Source organism: Triticum aestivum, chromosome 5B, assembly GCF_018294505.1.
Source record: "Triticum aestivum cultivar Chinese Spring chromosome 5B, IWGSC CS RefSeq v2.1, whole genome shotgun sequence".
NCBI classification, from domain to species: Eukaryota; Viridiplantae; Streptophyta; class Magnoliopsida; order Poales; family Poaceae; genus Triticum; species Triticum aestivum.
This window is the reverse complement of record NC_057807.1, coordinates 659437985-659456443: the sequence shown is the minus strand read 5'-3', so window position 1 is coordinate 659456443 and position 18459 is coordinate 659437985. Positions and strand designations below refer to the sequence as shown.

At 45.0% G+C, this 18459-nt stretch overlaps 3 protein-coding genes across 3 annotated transcripts; all 3 read right to left on the bottom strand.

Annotated features, from left to right (window-relative positions):
* Positions 1-155: 155 nt before the first annotated feature.
* LOC123117467 (protein synthesis inhibitor II-like) lies at positions 156-1141 on the bottom strand. The gene has a single exon (XM_044538216.1). The coding sequence runs from the start codon at positions 1114-1116 to the stop codon at positions 262-264; it is 855 nt and encodes a 284-aa protein (XP_044394151.1). The 5' UTR covers positions 1117-1141; the 3' UTR covers positions 156-261.
* A 12514-nt stretch (positions 1142-13655) lies between these two features.
* On the bottom strand, positions 13656-14690 carry LOC123117466 (protein synthesis inhibitor II). Its single transcript, XM_044538215.1, has one exon. It carries the CDS (start codon positions 14628-14630, stop codon positions 13791-13793), a length of 840 nt encoding a protein of 279 aa, XP_044394150.1. The 5' UTR covers positions 14631-14690; the 3' UTR covers positions 13656-13790.
* A 2758-nt stretch (positions 14691-17448) lies between these two features.
* Positions 17449-18445, bottom strand: LOC123117464 (protein synthesis inhibitor II-like). Its single transcript, XM_044538214.1, has one exon. It carries the CDS (start codon positions 18443-18445, stop codon positions 17591-17593), a length of 855 nt encoding a protein of 284 aa, XP_044394149.1. The 3' UTR covers positions 17449-17590.
* Between the last annotated feature and the right edge of the window lie 14 nt (positions 18446-18459).

Here is an 18459-nt window from a genome sequence, read left to right as displayed (position 1 = left end):
CAGGTGCAAGGTTATAAGGGAAGGAGTGAAAGAGAAAAGGTGGGAAAGAGGTAAGGAGTACAGGAGGAAGAGGAGAAACAGCAAAGACAGCAAAAGAGGTAAGGAACTCACCCACTTTGTAACATGTTTATTTATTTATTTATATCATGCACTCACTCTGAAACATGTTTATTTATTTATTTATATCAGTCCCACGCTCTGTAGCATGTTTATTCGAATTATACATACAATATACTCATGCAAATATACCTGCAAAACTAACTATTTTCCCCCACGCGCACGAAACAGCTGCAGCCCCTGGGCCACCGTCAACCCACCCGGCACCTCGATGAACAGCAGGATCCCCAGCGTGGCGGCCGCCTGCTCCGCCGTCCTCACGCCCATCTTCTCGATCGGCGTGAACTTCGCTGGCGACTTTCCCGGCGGGGGCTTCGCATCCGTCTTCAGCAGCTCTTCGGATAAGTCCTGCCACCCGTTCACCTGGGCCTTTAGCTCGTCGGAGATCTTCCCGCTCTTCTTCTCCACCGCCTTGGGGTGCAGCAGGCCGGCCACGAACCCCGACACGGTCTGGAACCGCGTGGCCTCGTGCACCATGAGGAGCAGCGTCGTCACCGCCTCCCTCGCCTGTTGCTGCTTCGGGCCAGAGGTCTTGTCGGCCTTGGTACGCCCGTAGAGCGCGGTCACCGCGTCGGCCATCTGCTGCCGGCCGAGAGCTACGTTGGTCAGCTTGTCAGTGTAGCCGAGGAGGTCGCGGTAGGTGCCGCCGAACCCGAGGTAGGTGGCGCCGGGGATGAGGCCCGGGGTAAGCTCCCACCACGTGTCGTCGCTGCTCTTGAAGCCCTCCCAGTAGAGGTTGTCGGCGCGGGTGGCGAGCGTGAGCCCAGTGCTAGCCGGCGAGGTCTTGAGCACGATGTGGAACCACCTGCTCGGCGCGACGTTGGGCTCGACCGGCAGCAGCACGGGGCGGTTGTGGGAGAAGTGGCCCGGGTTACCGAGCTTGTTGCGGACGCCATTGATGAAGGTGACGTAGTCGGCGGAGCTGGCCGGGACATTGAACGTCTCGGTGAAGAGCGGCTTGTCCACGCTCTTCGCCGGCATCACCGGTGTCGCCGCCATGGATAGATATAGTAGCGAGGGGAGAGGAGGGGGTGGGGTGAGATATGGTAGAGGATGAGTGAATTGGCGATCAATTTATAGGCGAGCGCATTGCGTTGTTAGCTATCAAGTCCAAGAGCAATTTGGTTTGATTTTCTTCGGGGAATTACTAGATAGTGGATGCCCTTTTTGTGGCGAAGAACGATTCCTCGCACTTTCTCTGCTTGGAATGGGTCGCAGCATCTCGCAGTATCTCGAACTCGATGCTTCTAGTTCTACCGAGGGAGGCCACTGACCAAACCATGGCTGTTAACTTGAATAGGAAATCTGCAGCTCGAGATTTATTAGGGCACGTACAATAATGATATCTTAGAAGTGTCATGTAGGACAAATGATGAGTGGAAGAGAGAACTCATAAGAAAAGACTTGTCTTTTTTTATTTAAGAAAAGATAAGAGATGATCTCTTAGCACAATATGTCTCACCATATTTTTAGGAATGGCTAGTTATAGAAAATAAGACTAAAAGATGGCTCATTGTAGACATTTTTTTGTCATTTTTAAATTACATGTAAAATTTAAAATAAAATTATTTTATCAACCATTGTACATGTCCTTAATGCTAACTTGGACCAGCTCTGTCTTTTGACTTCTGAGTACATGTTACTACATGCTACATGATCAAAGGCGCAAAAGTCATGGCGGTGATTGGGAAGGATAGTACTCGTGTCAAGCTGCAAGCATAATCGTTTTATAGAAAAATAGGCGATCAATCCCGGCTCCAGTTTCTATTATGAAGCATATGATCAGTGAGGCCAAGGTAGCAGGTTCCGGTACCGACGCGGATTTTTGGGACTTGCGGCCACGCGCAGCCCATATTCAGGACGTCCGCCTGTGCGTCGTGATGACTACTTTTAATAGGCCACCTGGGAATACGGGGCAGCTTAATTAGCAGCTTCCCAAATACCTCAATTTATACGCCCATGGTGTGGGATAGGGCTGCATTTAATGTTCTATGAATACACGGGCCAGGCGACATCCAACCGATCCAATAATTGCTTTGGGCGTTGGGTGGACATAATTGATTTGTTGCCCAAGTTCGGTTCTCGCAGTGCGTATCTCGTCTTTCCGTCAACCATGGACGAACAGAGCAAGGTGTGAAGATAAGCTCTGCACAGACGGAGAGCGGCATCGGTTGCACAACACACCCACTACACGCTTCTCTCGCGTTTAGCAAGTAGGAAAAATCCATCACTGTCGTCGTCGTCTTCTAGCTGTGGCACGCCCGTAAGCATCTCTCCGAATTTTTTGTCGCGAGAGACGCAGCTAGGAGGCCGTTGCGTTGACGGATCATCAATGGATTGTTGGGTGCATTTACATTTCGCAGGGGTAGCTAAGCGTATTCACTCCTCTGTTGTGTCTTTAATATGTGCATCGCATGTGGGGAGGACATATCTAGTAATACGGGATCTCAGGAGCTACAATGCTCGAATGAATCTTGAACCGCTAGATCATATTCAGAGGGACATGATAAATGCAAGGGTGATGACCAGCTCCTCCACCGCACAATATACCAGAAGCACTCTGAATTCTATACTTAATTAAGCCCAAGGGAATGGGGAGATGAGGATTTTCGGATTTCCTTAATTTTGCCCATTGTTTATTTAGCAGGAGCATGCGTGAAATGATGCATGTAACCTTGTTAGCACAAGAAAAAAAGTGACACCCTCTACTGGTAAAAACCATATACACATTCTAACCTGTAGGTGTCAACTTAGAAAAAAAAGCTGTGCATTTTAATTAACCACAACATTCACTCAATTAGATTCAGTTCCTCATTAAGATAGCTGGAAATGCTTGCTTGTACATTCTGTACAAAAAACTCAGTTAGCTTCCGTGAAAGCAAATATAGCATGTACTAGGTCAGTTGTCCAACTGGTTTCAGATTGTACAAGCTAGAAAGGCACATGGAATATGTGAAGACCAACAGCGAAAATGTTCGTTTATAATAGTACTCTTTGTGGATTATCATAATTGACATTATATGCAAATTTATGGACTAGACATGCCAGACTACTATTAGTGTTTCACGGGCAAAGTAACCAAAACATTACTAGATTTATTTTGTTGAACTTTTAGCAGTATAAAAGCAAAATACGAAGATGGCATAATTTCATATGGGGATTGCACAATAGCAAGACATGAGCGAAAACCAGGTTTAAGTTTCTGTGTCTGGGCAATGAAACTAAGCCTTTTTTCTGCCCGTAAGTGAAACTGAGGCTCATAAACTAGTACAGTACTACTAGGAAAAGGGCCTGATGCTTAATTAATAACATGAATCAGAGTGTTTTTGTATATTCTGCGATGGAGAGGCTGCTCATCACGTGTGCCTTCATCGCGTCCCTTCCAACATAATCGAAAGACCCATGATCATTCAGAGCATTGCATCACTTGAGTTGCGGTATCACCAGATACGTTGCCCGCATATGGGCTGCCAGATAGTTGAATTATTGCCGTTGGGCTGCTGGGTGTGGGATTAATGCACGCGCTGCCTCGCGGGCCATGCACTGCATGTGTCAGGTGAAAATACACACGCTATACAGAATGCTATACGACGAGGCAAATTCTTTATACAGCCAGAGGGTATTAAAGCTGCACGCATACCGCTGCAGCGTGCGGTGTGGATTTTGGACGCGCGTGGTGGCATGTCCACTCGCGATTTATCGGTTCCGGTATAGAGAAATAAAAACAACGACACACGACAGGTTCAGGCAACTAGCCCAGCAGACACTAATTCACCCAAAGAAAGGAAAGGTAACACTGGTACGTGTCGGTGCTATACAAATGGTTTGTAACCCCTTTCCTCGACGGCATTCAGAACCGTCAATTAGTGAGTGTGGGCGATAGGGGGGTCCTTCCCACACGACCCAGAAATCGTCGGAGATATGCCCTCCTGGCACACACGCTCGGCAAATTGAGGTCGTGTGCGACTGGCGAGCGAGCAAATACGGTTATACGTATAGTAGTGCTAAAAAATACAATTATACAGGCAAAATCATTTCCGGTTGTAATTTCATCGCACACGGTCAGTCCACGCGAAACGTTTTCGTTCGTGTATACATCCCACATAGTCGCTGTAAGGAAAACGTTTCCGTTCGTAGGTACATCACACATAATTTCCCCCGTTAAATCGTTTGTGATGGCCTTCCCATCGCACACAATACTAATAATTTTATCGTTTGCCATGAATGCACCACACATGGTGCGTATAATAAACTGTGTGGCAAATGCTATCCATCACAAACAGATTTTATGTGGTAAATGTTTGCTCAAGGTAGCCTAACGCAAACAGTTTTGAAGAGAATGTTGTGTGTGATTGCTCATCGATCCAAAATGGTTTATTGCTAGAAACTGTGTGCGTTGCCTTAGGTCATCGCCCACGGTATTTTCTCAATAACCGTTTGCAATAGCAAAAACCAATTAGCAGGCTAATTTCCTTATTATTAATAATTCATTTATTAATCTAATTGACATTCATATTAAACACATATTATATTTCATTCCCATATTAAGGAAGCATGATTTCATAATTGAAATACATTAGAGTACAACATGATATAACTTCAGCACTCAGCTACCCCGTTACACAACAGCACCAGCACCAAGTTTCACATGCAACATCTAAAACCTTTCAAAATTAGCATCATAGACGGTACATAGACAACTGCATCTCATCGGGAAAACTGCGGAAGCGGAAGGCGAATATTGAGCCTTCATTGGTGTTGAAGGTCTTTGCAACTTTAGGCCAGCGCCTGTGGATGATTGACCGTCCATACAGGTGGTTTGAGAGGTACTCATCAGTGAACTGTTTTGGAAAGGCCTGAAAACAAGGATGTGCATAAATATCTTCTCTATACTAGAAATGGGGCAAAGGAATAAAAAAGACAAGGTATAATAGCATACAATAACAGAATGCAGCCACAACAATTGAACATCGCATTGCCGAATTGAACCAAGCAGTTAACTAAACACCACAACAAAGGAACCAACCGTTAACCGAGCACCACATTGCACAAATATAACATACTCCTAATAGAAGATCAGATAGTTAACCAAACCAGGCATGCTTAACAACTTGGAAATATAGCAATTGTATTTGTTTCTCATGTATTTAGTACACCCAAATTCGATTAATTTCTCACATGGTATACAATAACAGAATGCACACACAATAATTAAACATCGCATTGCAGAATTGAACCAAACAGTTAACTAAACACCACAACAAATGAACCAAATGTTAACTGAGCACCACATTGCATAATATAACATACTCCTAATAGAAGATCAGACAGTTAACCAAACCAAGCATGCTTAACAACTTGTAAATATAGCAACTGTATTTGTTTCTCATGTATTTAGAACAGCCAAATTCAATTTATTTCTCACATGGTATACAATAACAGAATGCACACACAATAATTGAACATTGCATTCAAGAATTAAACCAAACAGTTAACTAAACACCACAACAAATGAACCAAACGTCAACTGAGCACCATAATGCACAATATAACATACTCCTAATAGAAGATCAAACAGTTAACCAAACCAAGCATACTTGACAACTTGGAAAATTGCATCCTAAAGAATTGAACATCACATTTGCAGAATTGAACCAAACAGTTAACTGAACACCACATTGCATGACATATAAAACATATACACTAGAGCAGAAGATTGCATGGTAAAAGTAGATAGCATAATTCACTAGAATTTGTTAAGGAAAGGCAATAGCTAGCAAAGTGAACATGGGTCCTTATAGTGAGCTAATAAGACAAACTACTCATTGTCGGAGATATCAATGACGATTGGCTCCTTGGACATGGAAGAGGGCGAGTCCTCCGCATTGTGGGTGCCCTCGTTGTAGTGGTGAGTTGCCTGAGCCGCTCCGGGAACCAACCTGCTAGCTCTCGAGATGAGGTAAGCACGTGCACGCCGAGAAAACACCTGGTAGTCTTCATCAAAGGCACCGACGGTGGCCTCGAGAAAACGCCATGAACTGTCGTTCAAAGCAGCCAGCCGCGCCACGACATCAGTGTGCGAGGCGTTGATGGTGGACTCGACAACGAGGTGCTCCTCCAAGATCTGGAGGTTGGCACGAATGGCAGCCATCACGACCTCATTCGCGCGTGTGGTCGTGATTTGCTTGTCCGCTGCCAAATGCTCCTTGAGATGATGGCTATACTGCATACACCATGGCTTAGGACGGCACTTATTTGGTGGAGGGGTCGGTGATTTTGGTGGAAGGTGTCGCGCTCGCGCCGACGGTCGAGGCATGTGGGATGTGGAAGGAGGAGGTGGATGGGGTTCGGGTCTGGATTACCTGCCTGGATAGGCGAGGCCGAGCAGCATGAAGGAGGGTCGTCAGTGAGGAGGTGGCTCTGCAACCAAGGAGTGAAGGTTTCAACTTGGAAAGGAAGGAGGAAACAGGGGAAATGTGGCTTTTGGTAAGGTGGAGGGGGCGGGGAGGTAGATATTTCCGTGGAAGCCGAAAAATTGGAATCGCTTCAGCGAAAAAATTGGCGCACAAAGTGTCATCAGACATGGCCCCTTATTCAGAGCGGGCTGTGGACTGTAGCCAACGAACCTTCTCGAGTAAGCCATAGGTGTACTATACACCGACGGTGCTCCAGGATATTTTGTACTGCATCTCACACAGTTGGTGATAATAAATTGTGTGAGATCTACTTGATTTTTCATCTTGATTTAAATTACATAATGGGGTCACAGCTCCAAAGGATGGTGTTTGATTTGCAAGAACTTCTATCTGTAGTGAACATGCAACTATAGGTGCGTCGTCAAAAAATTTGGAATTATTCAGGGTTCGTTAGGACATTTTTATACGGTAACTTGGTTTTCTAGGCATTTCAGGTGCACAATTCAAAATGAAACCACATGCACATGCTCTGGTGCACCAAAATGGGTTGTAAAATGATATATGTTTCCTTGGGTTGATGCTTACGTCCCATTCAAGAAATGGGGATGAATTTCAAACACCACGGCACCGTGGGTCTCCGGCAAATTTGAGGTGCTTGCTTTTGTAATTCTAGTAAATAGAAAACTCGTCTGAAATTCATGAACCTTGGCATGCTATCATGGAACAACATCAAGATGCTGGGGTAAAAAAATATTGTCCCATTTAGGCCAGGTTATGGTATAAGCTTCTCGCAAACCATAGCTTCTCTCACAAAAAGTATGATGGTTTCGGTAGGGAACGTTTCACCTTTCTGGACGAAATGATATCCGTTGCATCTTCTCGATTTCAAATTTTTTCTTAGTGTCAACATAGAACAACAGGAGTGTTGTTTCAATTTTTGGGATTTTTCGGGGTTCGCTTGGACATTTTTATACATTAACTGAGTTTTCTATGCAATCATGTGCATAATTCAAATCTGAACTACATGCACATGCTCTAATGCATATAAATTAGTTGAAAATTCAAATATGTGTCCTTGGTTGCATGCTTATTAGGTCCCATGCAAGAAATGGGAACGAATGTCAAACACCCTACCACCGTCACTTGGACGCAAACATTGAGATACCTGGTTTTTAAATTCTAGTAAATCCAGAATTCGTCTGAAATCCATGAAACTTGGCATGCTGTAATGGAGCGCCATCAACATGTCGTGGTAAATTTTTTGTCCCATTTGGGGCAGGTTTGGGGATATGCTTCTCACAAACCAGAGCTTGTCACAACAAGCCCGATGGTTTCGGTAGGGAACGTTTCACCTTTCTGGATGAAACGATATCCATTGCCTCTTCTCGATTTTATTTTTTTTCCTATTGTCAACATAGAACAACAGGAGTGTTGTGTCAATTTTTGGGATTTTTGGGGGTTCGCTTGGACATTTTTATACATTAACTGAGTTTTCTATGTATTCATGTGCATAATTCAAATTTGAACTACATGCACATGCTCTAATGCATATAAATTAGTTGGAAATTCAAATCTGTGTCCTTGGTTGCATGCTTATTAGGTCCCATGCAATAAATGGGAACAAATGTCAAACACCCTGCCACCGTCAGTCAGCCGCAAACATTGAGATACCTGGTTTTTAAATTCTAGTGAATCCAAAGCTCGTCTAAAATTCATGAAACTTGGCATGCTGTCATGGAGCGGCATCAACATGTCGTGGTAATTTTTTTGTCCCATTTGGGGCAGGTTTGGGGATATGCTTCTCACAAAACAGAGCTTCTCACAACAAGCCCGATGGTTTTGGTAGGGAATGTTTCACCTTTCTGGACAAAACGAAATCCATTGCCTCTTCTTGATTTCAACTTTTTTTCCTAGTGTCAACATAGAACAACAGGAGTGTTTGTGTCAATTTTTGGGATTTTTGGGTGTTCGCTTGGACATTTTTATACATTAACTGATTCTATGTGTTCATGTGCATATTTCAAATGTGAACTACACGCACATGCTCTAATGCATATAAATTGGTTGAAAATCCAAATTTATGTCCTTGGTTGCATGCTTAATTAGGTCCCATGCAAGAAATGGGAATGAATATCAAACACCCTGCCACCGTCACTCGGCCGCAAACTTTGAGATACCTAGTTTTTAGATTCTAGTAAATGCAAAACTCGTCTGAAATTCATGAAACTTGGCATGCTATCATGGAGCGGCAACAACATGTCGTGGTAATATTTTTGTCCCATTTGGGGCCGGTTTGGAGATATGCTTCTCAAAAATCAGAGCTTCTCACAACAAGCCTGATGGTTTCGGTAGGGAACGTTCCACCTTTGGGGATGAAACGGTATCCGCTGCCTCTTATTGCTTTCAAAAAATTTCTAGTGTCAACATAGAACAACATGAGTGTTGTGTCAATTTTTGGGATTTTCGGGGTTTGTTTGGACATTTTTATGCATTAACTGAGTTTTCTATGCATTCATGTGCATAATTCAAATTTGAACTATAGGCACATGCTCTAATGCATATAAATTGGTTGAAAATTCAAATCTGTGTCATTGGTTGCATGCTTAGGTCCCATGCAGGAAATGGGAACGAATGTCAAACACCCTGCCACCGTCACTCGGCTGCAGACATTGAGATTCCTTGTTTTTAAATTCTAGTAAATCCAAAACTCATATGAAATTCATGAAACTTGGCATGCTATCATGGAGCGGCATCAACATGCCGTGGTAATTTTTTTGTCCCATTTGGGCAGGTTTGGGTATAAGCTTCTCACAAACCAGAGCTTCTCACAACAAGCCTGATGGTTTCGGTAGGGAACGTCCCACCTTAGGGGACGAAACAATATCTGCTGCCTCTTATTGCTTTCAAAAAATTTCTAGTCTCAACAGAGAACAACAGGAGTGTTGTGTCAATTTTTGAGATTTTCGGGGTTCGTTTGGACATTTTTATGCATTAATTGTGTGTTCGATGCATTTATGTGCATAATTCAAGTTTGAACTACATGCACATGCTTCAATGCATATAAATTGGTTGAAAAGTCAAATCTGTGTCCTTGGGTGCATGCTTAGGTCTCATGCAAGAAATGGGAATGAATTTCAAACACCAGGGCACCGTTGATTGCCGGCAAAACATTGAGATACTTTGTTTCTAAATTCTACTAAATCCAAAACTCGTCTGAAATTCATGGAACTTGGCATACTATCATGTAATGACACTGACATGATGTGGTGTTTTTGGTGTCCATTTTGAGAGAAGATGCACTTGAATAACAGCCAACAAAGGCATTTTGAAATAAATAGCTGCCACTTTAATATCTCAAACGTTTGTATAATTCAAATCGTGTGCGTTCTCTTAAGCATTTACATGATGCCACGTGTCTTGGTTTTAATGGCTACAGGAGGTGCCGTGCGGACAGCTGCTTGACTGAACAGGAGGCGTGCGAGTGCAGTCCGGTGCGTAGGCTGACCGAGAGGCTCACCGGGAAGCGTGCGAGCTGTTTAACACAGGATTTGTGCATCTCTTCAACGCAAACGATTCAGATTGAATACGGTATGCAAATTAAAGCTAGACTTCGGATCTAAGCCAAGAGACAATGCGATTTGTCAAAATATGCAGCTAAAAATCACTAGCACTATCTAATTTTTGCAACTAAAATCACTACCACTATCTAATTCATGCGCGTGTTTGGTACGCACTCACCGTATGGGGCGTGCTAGTAGTTGTGTGAAACGACGGTAGGCGTGCCAGTAGTTCGCCATGCAGGCTCACTGGGAGGCGACTCCAGTAGACCTAGACTTCATCAAAAACATCCCCGATGATATGTTGAGAGTCATCATATTCCTCCCCCCAATCAAATATGGGGCAAGGACAGCCGCCCTTTCCTGGCGGTGGCGCCCCTAAGGCTCCTCACCCCTGTCGACCACCTCGACGCTGACGAGCTCTGCCATGGCTATCGCAAAAGCTTGGATGCATTCTCCTCGATCCTCGGCAGTCACCATGGCCCAATCAGAGACCTTATCACGGGCAAGTTCCGTTCCAATGGAAAGGACCGAGCCAAGCTTGACGAGTGATTACGATCCCCCGCCATAGATCAGCTCGAGAAGCTCATTTTTAATAATGGGCATATGCACTCGCTGCCAACATCCGTGCTCCGCTTCGCACCCACGCTGCGCCTCGCCAAGTTCATCAACTGCCATCCCCTTAATGACGCGCCCGCTCTTTTTCTACCACGACTGAAGCACCTCGAACTCATTGCCGTCCGCATCCCAAAGGATGACATGGAACGCCTGCTCCGCGGCTGTATTGCACTTGAGTTCCTTCATCTTCAGGCGATGAATTGGTCGAGTACCTTCCACATCACCTCCATAACTTGTAATGCACAGTGATTTTTTTGAAATTAAGTCAAATATTTTCAAAAATAAATAAAAATAAGTAAGGAAAAAAGTAAAAGTAAAAAGACGAAACCAAATGAATAAAAGGAATGAATGAACCAAACCAACAACTCCGGACTGGCCGGCCGCCATGAACTCCCTTGTGACGAGTTTTTCTTCCATCTCACTAGAACATTTTGATTCACCAATAAAGTTGGGCGAGAATTCTCAAGAAAAAAAATCTCACTAGAGGCAAGATAAAGACGATAATTCTGAATCCCAGCATAGGTCAACAGTTAGCGAGCAAAGCCACACCCTCACGCAATTGTAGGCACTATATTGTGCCAGCCCAGTTCGAGGTTTTTAGTGTGTTCCCCGCTTATAGAAAAGTACTAGAACCTTCATAGACCCTTTTTTTCCTTTTATGTTTTTTCTATAAGCTTCCCATTTTATTTTTCTTTCCTTTTTTCTTTTCTCTATTTTTTAACATTTTTTACAATTTCGTATAAAATGTAGGAGTAAAAGCATAAAAGGAATATGCCCCATATTTTAATTTTTTGAACATTCTCTAAAATGCAGGGACATTTTGTGAAATTCAGGAACATTTTCAAAAATGAGGAAACATCTTTTCAAACTTGTGATCACTTTTTTCAAATTAATGAACAGTTTCTAAAATCCAGAAACATTTTTCAAATTCGTCAACATTTTTCGAAATACAGATATTTTTGTTCAAGTTAATAAAAAAAGTTCAAACCAGCAGCAGCCATGTAGGAAACCGACACCCCCGGCCCACCCAATCACCCTCTCGGTTTCATTTCCTTCCACTCCGCGCCCTTCTCCCCCTTGCTTTGCATCTGCACGCTCCACCTCTGCTGCTGCCGTTGTACGTCTAGGGCCGCCACAGTGGCATTGCCGGACGTCCGCAACCAGCACTGACACGCCCACTGGCCTTTATGACAGCGCTGTCCACCCTGGAGCCGGTGTACATGAATTTCGTCCAGCTAGTTGAAATGCGGGTTGAAATGTCTTCGGGCAGCATTGGATGGCCCCCTCCTGCATCCATGTCCACGGACTGCCCCTTCCCCCTGTTCCAGACGAATGCAGGAGAAAATTTACGGGTCGTGGTTGGAGATGCCCTTAACACCTCCAAACATGTGGATTGTAAAAAAGCGCCCCAAACATGTGAACCCTCGCCCTCGCAGGAACCAGTGGCACTAGAACAACCGCGTTGTCCCTGTCTCCGGCGGGGTACTGTCCCAGTCTCGTCAGGGTTGCTATACTGAGTCATCAACTCCTTGTGGGGTCTGGCCTTGAAGCTTTGCACCTTCTCTCCCAGGAAATCCACCTATTCAATGAATACCAACTGTATATAAACATAAAATCGACAAATAAAATATTGAAATGGCACAATATAAGCCAAACTTGTATGGCGTACGATACATATAGACTTCAACATTAATCCTTCAATTAGTAACACGTTATTTGGGACATGGCTAAATGGAGCGGATTCAAATATTGCAGGACATATTCGGATAGGGATATGTGCATTGTTTTGGGCTATATGAAACTGCAAAGGTGATATGATCTTTAATGGAAAAAACTTTATCAACTTTTGCAGGTTATCCACATAGCCACTGCTTGGATCCGTACGTGGTCGTTACTCACTCATGCGGACTCTAGGGGGCTTTTGGTTACTGGGTGCAACCATTGGGAGACGGTAGCACGGGTTATCTCCAACCAATTTAAATGGCGAACTAATAATAGGCTAGGTGTTTAGTCATCTTAACTTGTTTTTTCGCCGGCTGTGGCATCTTTTTATCTTTACTGTTCTTGTGCTCCTTTTGTGAGCCAGTACTGGCCCTTAGACTCCGTTTGCATACTTTTGGTTAATAAATTGGCTGCATGCATCATTATGTGGGGCTTTCCTCCCTTTTAAATAAAGAAAAACAATATAACCGTGTATGTAAGTGTGAGAATTTTCTGGCCAAAAAGTACTAAAATATGTAGATTTTCTGGAGGGGAAATGTTGGTACACTAGTTGGTTACCATGGATCCCCCGGGATACCAAAAATGCTAAACGCACAGGCTCATTACGGGGGCATTACGGACCCTTCCTTCTAATTCTTTTTCACCCTCCTGATTTTCAGGTGGGTGGGGCCTCTTCCTCCCCCTTAATCCAATCAACATCTAACAAGTCACAAACACTTCGTAAACCCCCCGTATTAGTCCGTGAATGTAGCATTGCTGCCAGGATACCTATCCTTTCCTCGGGCGAGAAACCCGCCTGCAATCTACACCCCGGATTTTCAGGCGATCCATTTGGTAACATCGTGGAAAGGGCTTTCTCGGCCCGATCCTCCCGAAATCCCCGGGCCGCTCGCTCCGACCTCCGCACTCCAGGAGAATTCTCCCGGGCTCCCCTCGTCTCTTTTCTTGTGATCTGAGTCGCCTTGGCGCTCTGTTCTTCTGCTCTTCTCCCTTCACTCTCTTCACTCTCCCTTGGTGCCCAAATGGCAATGGGATATTTCACATGGCAGGAGGAGGATCTCATATGAGCAGGGAAATCCCCTAGGGGAGTTTACTGCCCATGGTTTTTTCACCCCAACAACCAAATGAGCCCCTGAGAGTCTAAAAGGATGAACATAGTTCGCGCTTCTGATATGTGCATATGCAAAACATATGTTGGATAGCAATTCTATGGTTGGACCCAATATAAACTAGACATGTTTATTTATTCATATCATTCACTGACTCTGTGACATTTATTTATTTATATCATTCAGTCACTCTGTGACATGTTTATTCGACTTGTACAATACCCATGCAGATATACCTGCACAACTACTACCTATTTCCCCCCACTCTTATGAAACAGCTCCAGCGCCCGGGCCACCGTCATCCCACCGGGCACCTGGACGAACAGCAGGATCCCCAGGGTGGCGGCCGCCTGCTCCGCCGTCCTCACGCCCATCTTCTCGATCGGCGTGAACTTCGTTGGCGCCTTTCCCGGCGGGGGCTTCGCGTCCGTCTTCAGCAGCGCTTCGGACAGGTCCTGCCATCCGTTCACCTGGGCCTTCATCTCATTGTCGATCTTCCCGCTCTTCTTCTCCTTGGGGTGCAGCACTCCAGCCACGAACCCCGACACGGTCTGGAACCGTGTGGCCTCGTGCACCATGAGGAGCAGCGTCGTCACCGCCTCCCTCGCCTGCTGCTGCTTCGGGCCGGAGGACTTGTCGGCCTTGGTGCGCCCGTAGAGCGCGGTCACCGCGTCCGCCATCTGCTGCCGGCCGAGAGCGACGTTGGTCAGCTTGTCGGTGTCGCCGAGGAGGTCGCGATACGTGCCGCCGAACCCAACGTGGGTGGCGCCGGGGATGAGTCCGGGGGTGAGCTCCCACCAGGTGCCGTCGCTGCTCTTGAAGCCCTCCCAGTAGAGGTTGTCGGCGCGGGTGGCGAGCGTGAGCCCGGTGCTTGCCGGCGATGTCCTGAGCACGATGTGGAACCACCTGCTCGGCGGGACGTTGGGCTCGATCGGCGGCAGCACGGGGCGGTTGTGGGAGGAGTGCCCCGGGTTGCGGAGCTTGTTGCGGATGCCGTTGATGAAGGTGACATAGTCGGCAGAGCTGGCCTGGACATTGAACGTCGCCGTGAAGAGCGGCTTGTCCACGTTCTTCGCCATCTTTGCCGCCATGGATACGAGGCTTAGATGAGACGTACTATCAAGCGAGAGGGGTTGAGATATGGAAGAGGATGAACGAACTGGAGATGAATTTATAGGCGATCGACAGGTGCATGCTGTCAAATGATAGGCTTTGTATACGTGTACGTGTCATATGTAACTTGTACGTGATGCTGTGCTTGTGTGTTGTATACAAGGCAGGTTGTCAGAGATGATCCTTATCTTTGTATAGCTTGACTTAAGGTCAATCCTAATACTACTACGTGATGTGTGTGCGTATGCTTACACGAAGGCGTTTTTGGAGCTGATCCTTATCTTTGTATTGCTTGGTTTAGGGGTCTGTCCTACTAAATAACCTGCCGCCAATTGCAACCCTATTGATCTATATAACATGCACGCGTCCTTACCTAGATGTATACGCCTACACGCCTTCACTTTTACATATGCTTGCTTTCCTAGCTAGCTAGTCCAAAGAAGGAGATGCCAAGATTCAATTTGGTTTGATTTGCAGCACTGCACGGCTACGCAGAAATATCGTTCTGGAATGGAGACGGCATGTTTTTCTTCTGGGGATTAACTAGTGGATGATCCCTTTATTTATGCCGAAGATCAGTTCATCACACTTTCTCAGCTTGGAATTAATCGGTCGCAGCATCTTAAGCGCTATCCTTCTACCACTAACTTGAATAAGAAATCTGCGGATGTCATGTCTCGATTTAGTGATGCAGGGATCAGTTCTGTCTTTGGAATTCTGAGTATATGTTACATTATCAAAGGCGCAAAAGTCACAGTAGTAATCCAGAAGGATTGTACTTGTGTCGAGCTGTAAACATGATCTTTCATAGAGAAACAGGAGGATCACTCTCGGCTCTATTTTTCTGTTATGAAGCCAATGATCAGGCAGAGCAAAGGTAGCAGGTTCTGCCTCGGGTAGGGAGAAATAAAAACAAAGACATGCGACATGTTCAGGCAACCATCCCCGCGGAAATCGTCATCAGTGGCGGGTGGAAATTGGTTATCAGTGGCGTGCCCCGGTCACATTACTGTCATGTACACTAGTAGTGTGCCTTCATACCTGCAGTAACCTCTTTCTTTTACTCTCACATCGCACATCAAGGCAGTCCTAATTGTGACAAGTACACATTTAAACTTGAAACATCACTAGTACAGAAAATTGAACGGGGGGTTAACTGGATTACATAGCTAAAATAACCGTTAGTTTGCTTCAATACACATCCAATGATTTGGACCCCATTGTTTAAATCCAAAATGGCATTCGATGAGCTCGTCGCAAAAAGAAATATGGACCATAGAAATATTGCACACTCCTAGTCCGCCCAAGCATCTTGGATGCCGAAAACTTTCAGTTTTTTCCGAACTATATAACCTTTTTCTTTCAATCTTAGTTTCCACCAGGAGCAAATGAGGCTATGTCGGTTTTATTTCCTCTTTCCCTTTTGAAAATCTTCTATGGACTATTTCCGGCCGGTTTTAGAATCTTCCACGCATTTTTCTTCTTCTTTGTTTCTGTGTGTTTTCATCATTTTTCTTTCTCTCTGTTTGTTTTTTCTTTTCTTATTTATTTATTTTTTCAAATACGTGCCAAGTTTTCACTACAGGTTGAACATTTTTGGTATACACGTTGTCCAATTTTTAGATAGCCATTGAACATTTTTTTTCTCATACATGTTGAACATTTTAACTGAATACATTTTGAACATTTGTCAAATGCACATTGAACGTTTTTATATAGGTTGAAAAAAATCAGATACACATTGAACATTTTCCGAATAAAGTTTTAACATTTTTATTAATATATGTTGAACATTTGTCAAATGGACACTCAACTTTTTAAAATACATAGTGAACATTTTTTTAATACATTGAACATTTTCCATAAATACGATGAGTTTATTTCAAATTTGCAATATATTTTGTAAGTGTTATGCACATTTTTTTTACTTGTATGAACATTATTGCAAAATTAGGGTACCAAATTTTTACATTCTATAAACATTTTTTAAAAAGCCTGAACATATTACGCAACGCGTCACATTTTATAAATATGTTGAACAATTATTTGAATGATATTAACTGTTTTTATCAAATTATGCGAAGATTGTTTTCTCATTACGTGATCGTTTTAATATGCGGTGAACTTTTCTAAGTCAAAGATTTTTTTAAAGATATATACTTAAAATATTCCAAAAATAAAAAAATAAAAATCGAAAATGGAAAAGGAGTAACAAACGGAACCAAAAGAACATTAGAAATGAACCAACTACCCTCGACTGGCCCGGCTCGTATGAGCTCCTTTGAGACGAGTCGTTCTTTCATCTCACTAGAGAAAATCGCTAAAAACAAGTCTAACTAGGGGCAAGATAAATTTTTAAGACTAGATTCAAGATAAATTCTAAAATAAAATAGAGGCAAGATAAAGACGCGCCCGCCACCCTCTACTCGTCCATGCATGAGAACACTATGGGAAGGGCTAACTAATAGGGTAAGGTGGGTTCCAGTGGGCTAAGCGCGCTAGATCATGTTTTTTTATTCTTGTCCAATGGATACTCACTAAAGCAAAAACATATGTTAGATATAAATTTTATTTTTATGTTTTGAAAGAAAAGGTGGCTCAAGGCCGACCTTATATTTCAAAACAGGCTGAAAAGCCTGTGAAAGTAACATGTTACATCAAACTTGTGAAATGCACCCAGGTGCAAGGTTATAAGGGAAGGAGTGAAAGAGAAAAGGTGGGAAAGAGGTAAGGAGTACAGGAGGAAGAGGAGAAACAGCAAAGACAGCAAAAGAGGTAAGGAACTCACCCACTTTGTAACATGTTTATTTATTTATTTATATCATGCACTCACTCTGAAACATGTTTATTTATTTATTTATATCAGTCCCACGCTCTGTAGCATGTTTATTCGAATTATACATACAATATACTCATGCAGATATACCTGCAAAACTAACTATTTTCCCCCACGCGCACGAAACAGCTGCAGCCCCTGGGCCACCGTCAACCCACCCGGCACCTCGACGAACAGCAGGATCCCCAGCGTGGCGGCCGCCTGCTCCGCCGTCCTCACGCCCATCTTCTCGATCGGCGTGAACTTCGCTGGCGACTTTCCCGGTGGGGGCTTCGCATCCGTCTTCAGCAGCTCTTCGGATAAGTCCTGCCACCCGTTCACCTGGGCCTTTAGCTCGTTGGAGATCTTCCCGCTCTTCTTCTCCACCGCCTTGGGGTGCAGCAGGCCGGCCACGAACCCCGACACGGTCTGGAACCGCGTGGCCTCGTGCACCATGAGGAGCAGCGTCGTCACCGCCTTCCTCGCCTGCTGCTGCTTCGGGCCGGAGGTCTTATCAGCCTTGGTGCGCCCGTAGAGTGCGGTCACCGCGTCGGCCATCTGCTGCCGGCCGAGAGCGACGTTGGTCAGCTTGTCGCTGTAGCCGAGGAGGTCGCGGTAGGTGCCGCCGAACCCGAGGTAGGTGGCACCGGGGATGAGGCCCGGGGTGAGCTCCCACCAGGTGCCATCGCTGCTCTTGAAGCCCTCCCAGTAGAGGTTGTCGGCGCGGGTGGCGAGCGTGAGCCCGGTGCTAGCCGGCGAGGTCTTGAGCACGATGTGGAACCACCTGCTCGGCGCGACGTTGGGCTCGACCGGCGGCAGCACGGGGCGGTTGTGGGTGAAGTGGCCCGGGTTACCGAGCTTGTTGTGGATGCCGGTGATGAAGGTGACGTAGTCAGCGGAGCTGGCCTGGACGTTGAACGTCTCAGTGAAGAGCGGCTTGTCCATGTTCTTCGCCGGCTTCACCGGTTTCGCCGCCATGGATAGATACAATA

Excerpts from the sequence above, each read along its gene's own strand:
- LOC123117467 (XM_044538216.1), bottom strand. The coding sequence starts at position 1,116 with ATGGCGGCGACACCGGTGATGCCGGCGAAGAGCGTGGACAAGCCGCTC.
- LOC123117466 (XM_044538215.1), bottom strand. The coding sequence starts at position 14,630 with ATGGCGGCAAAGATGGCGAAGAACGTGGACAAGCCGCTCTTCACGGCG.
- LOC123117464 (XM_044538214.1), bottom strand. The coding sequence starts at position 18,445 with ATGGCGGCGAAACCGGTGAAGCCGGCGAAGAACATGGACAAGCCGCTC.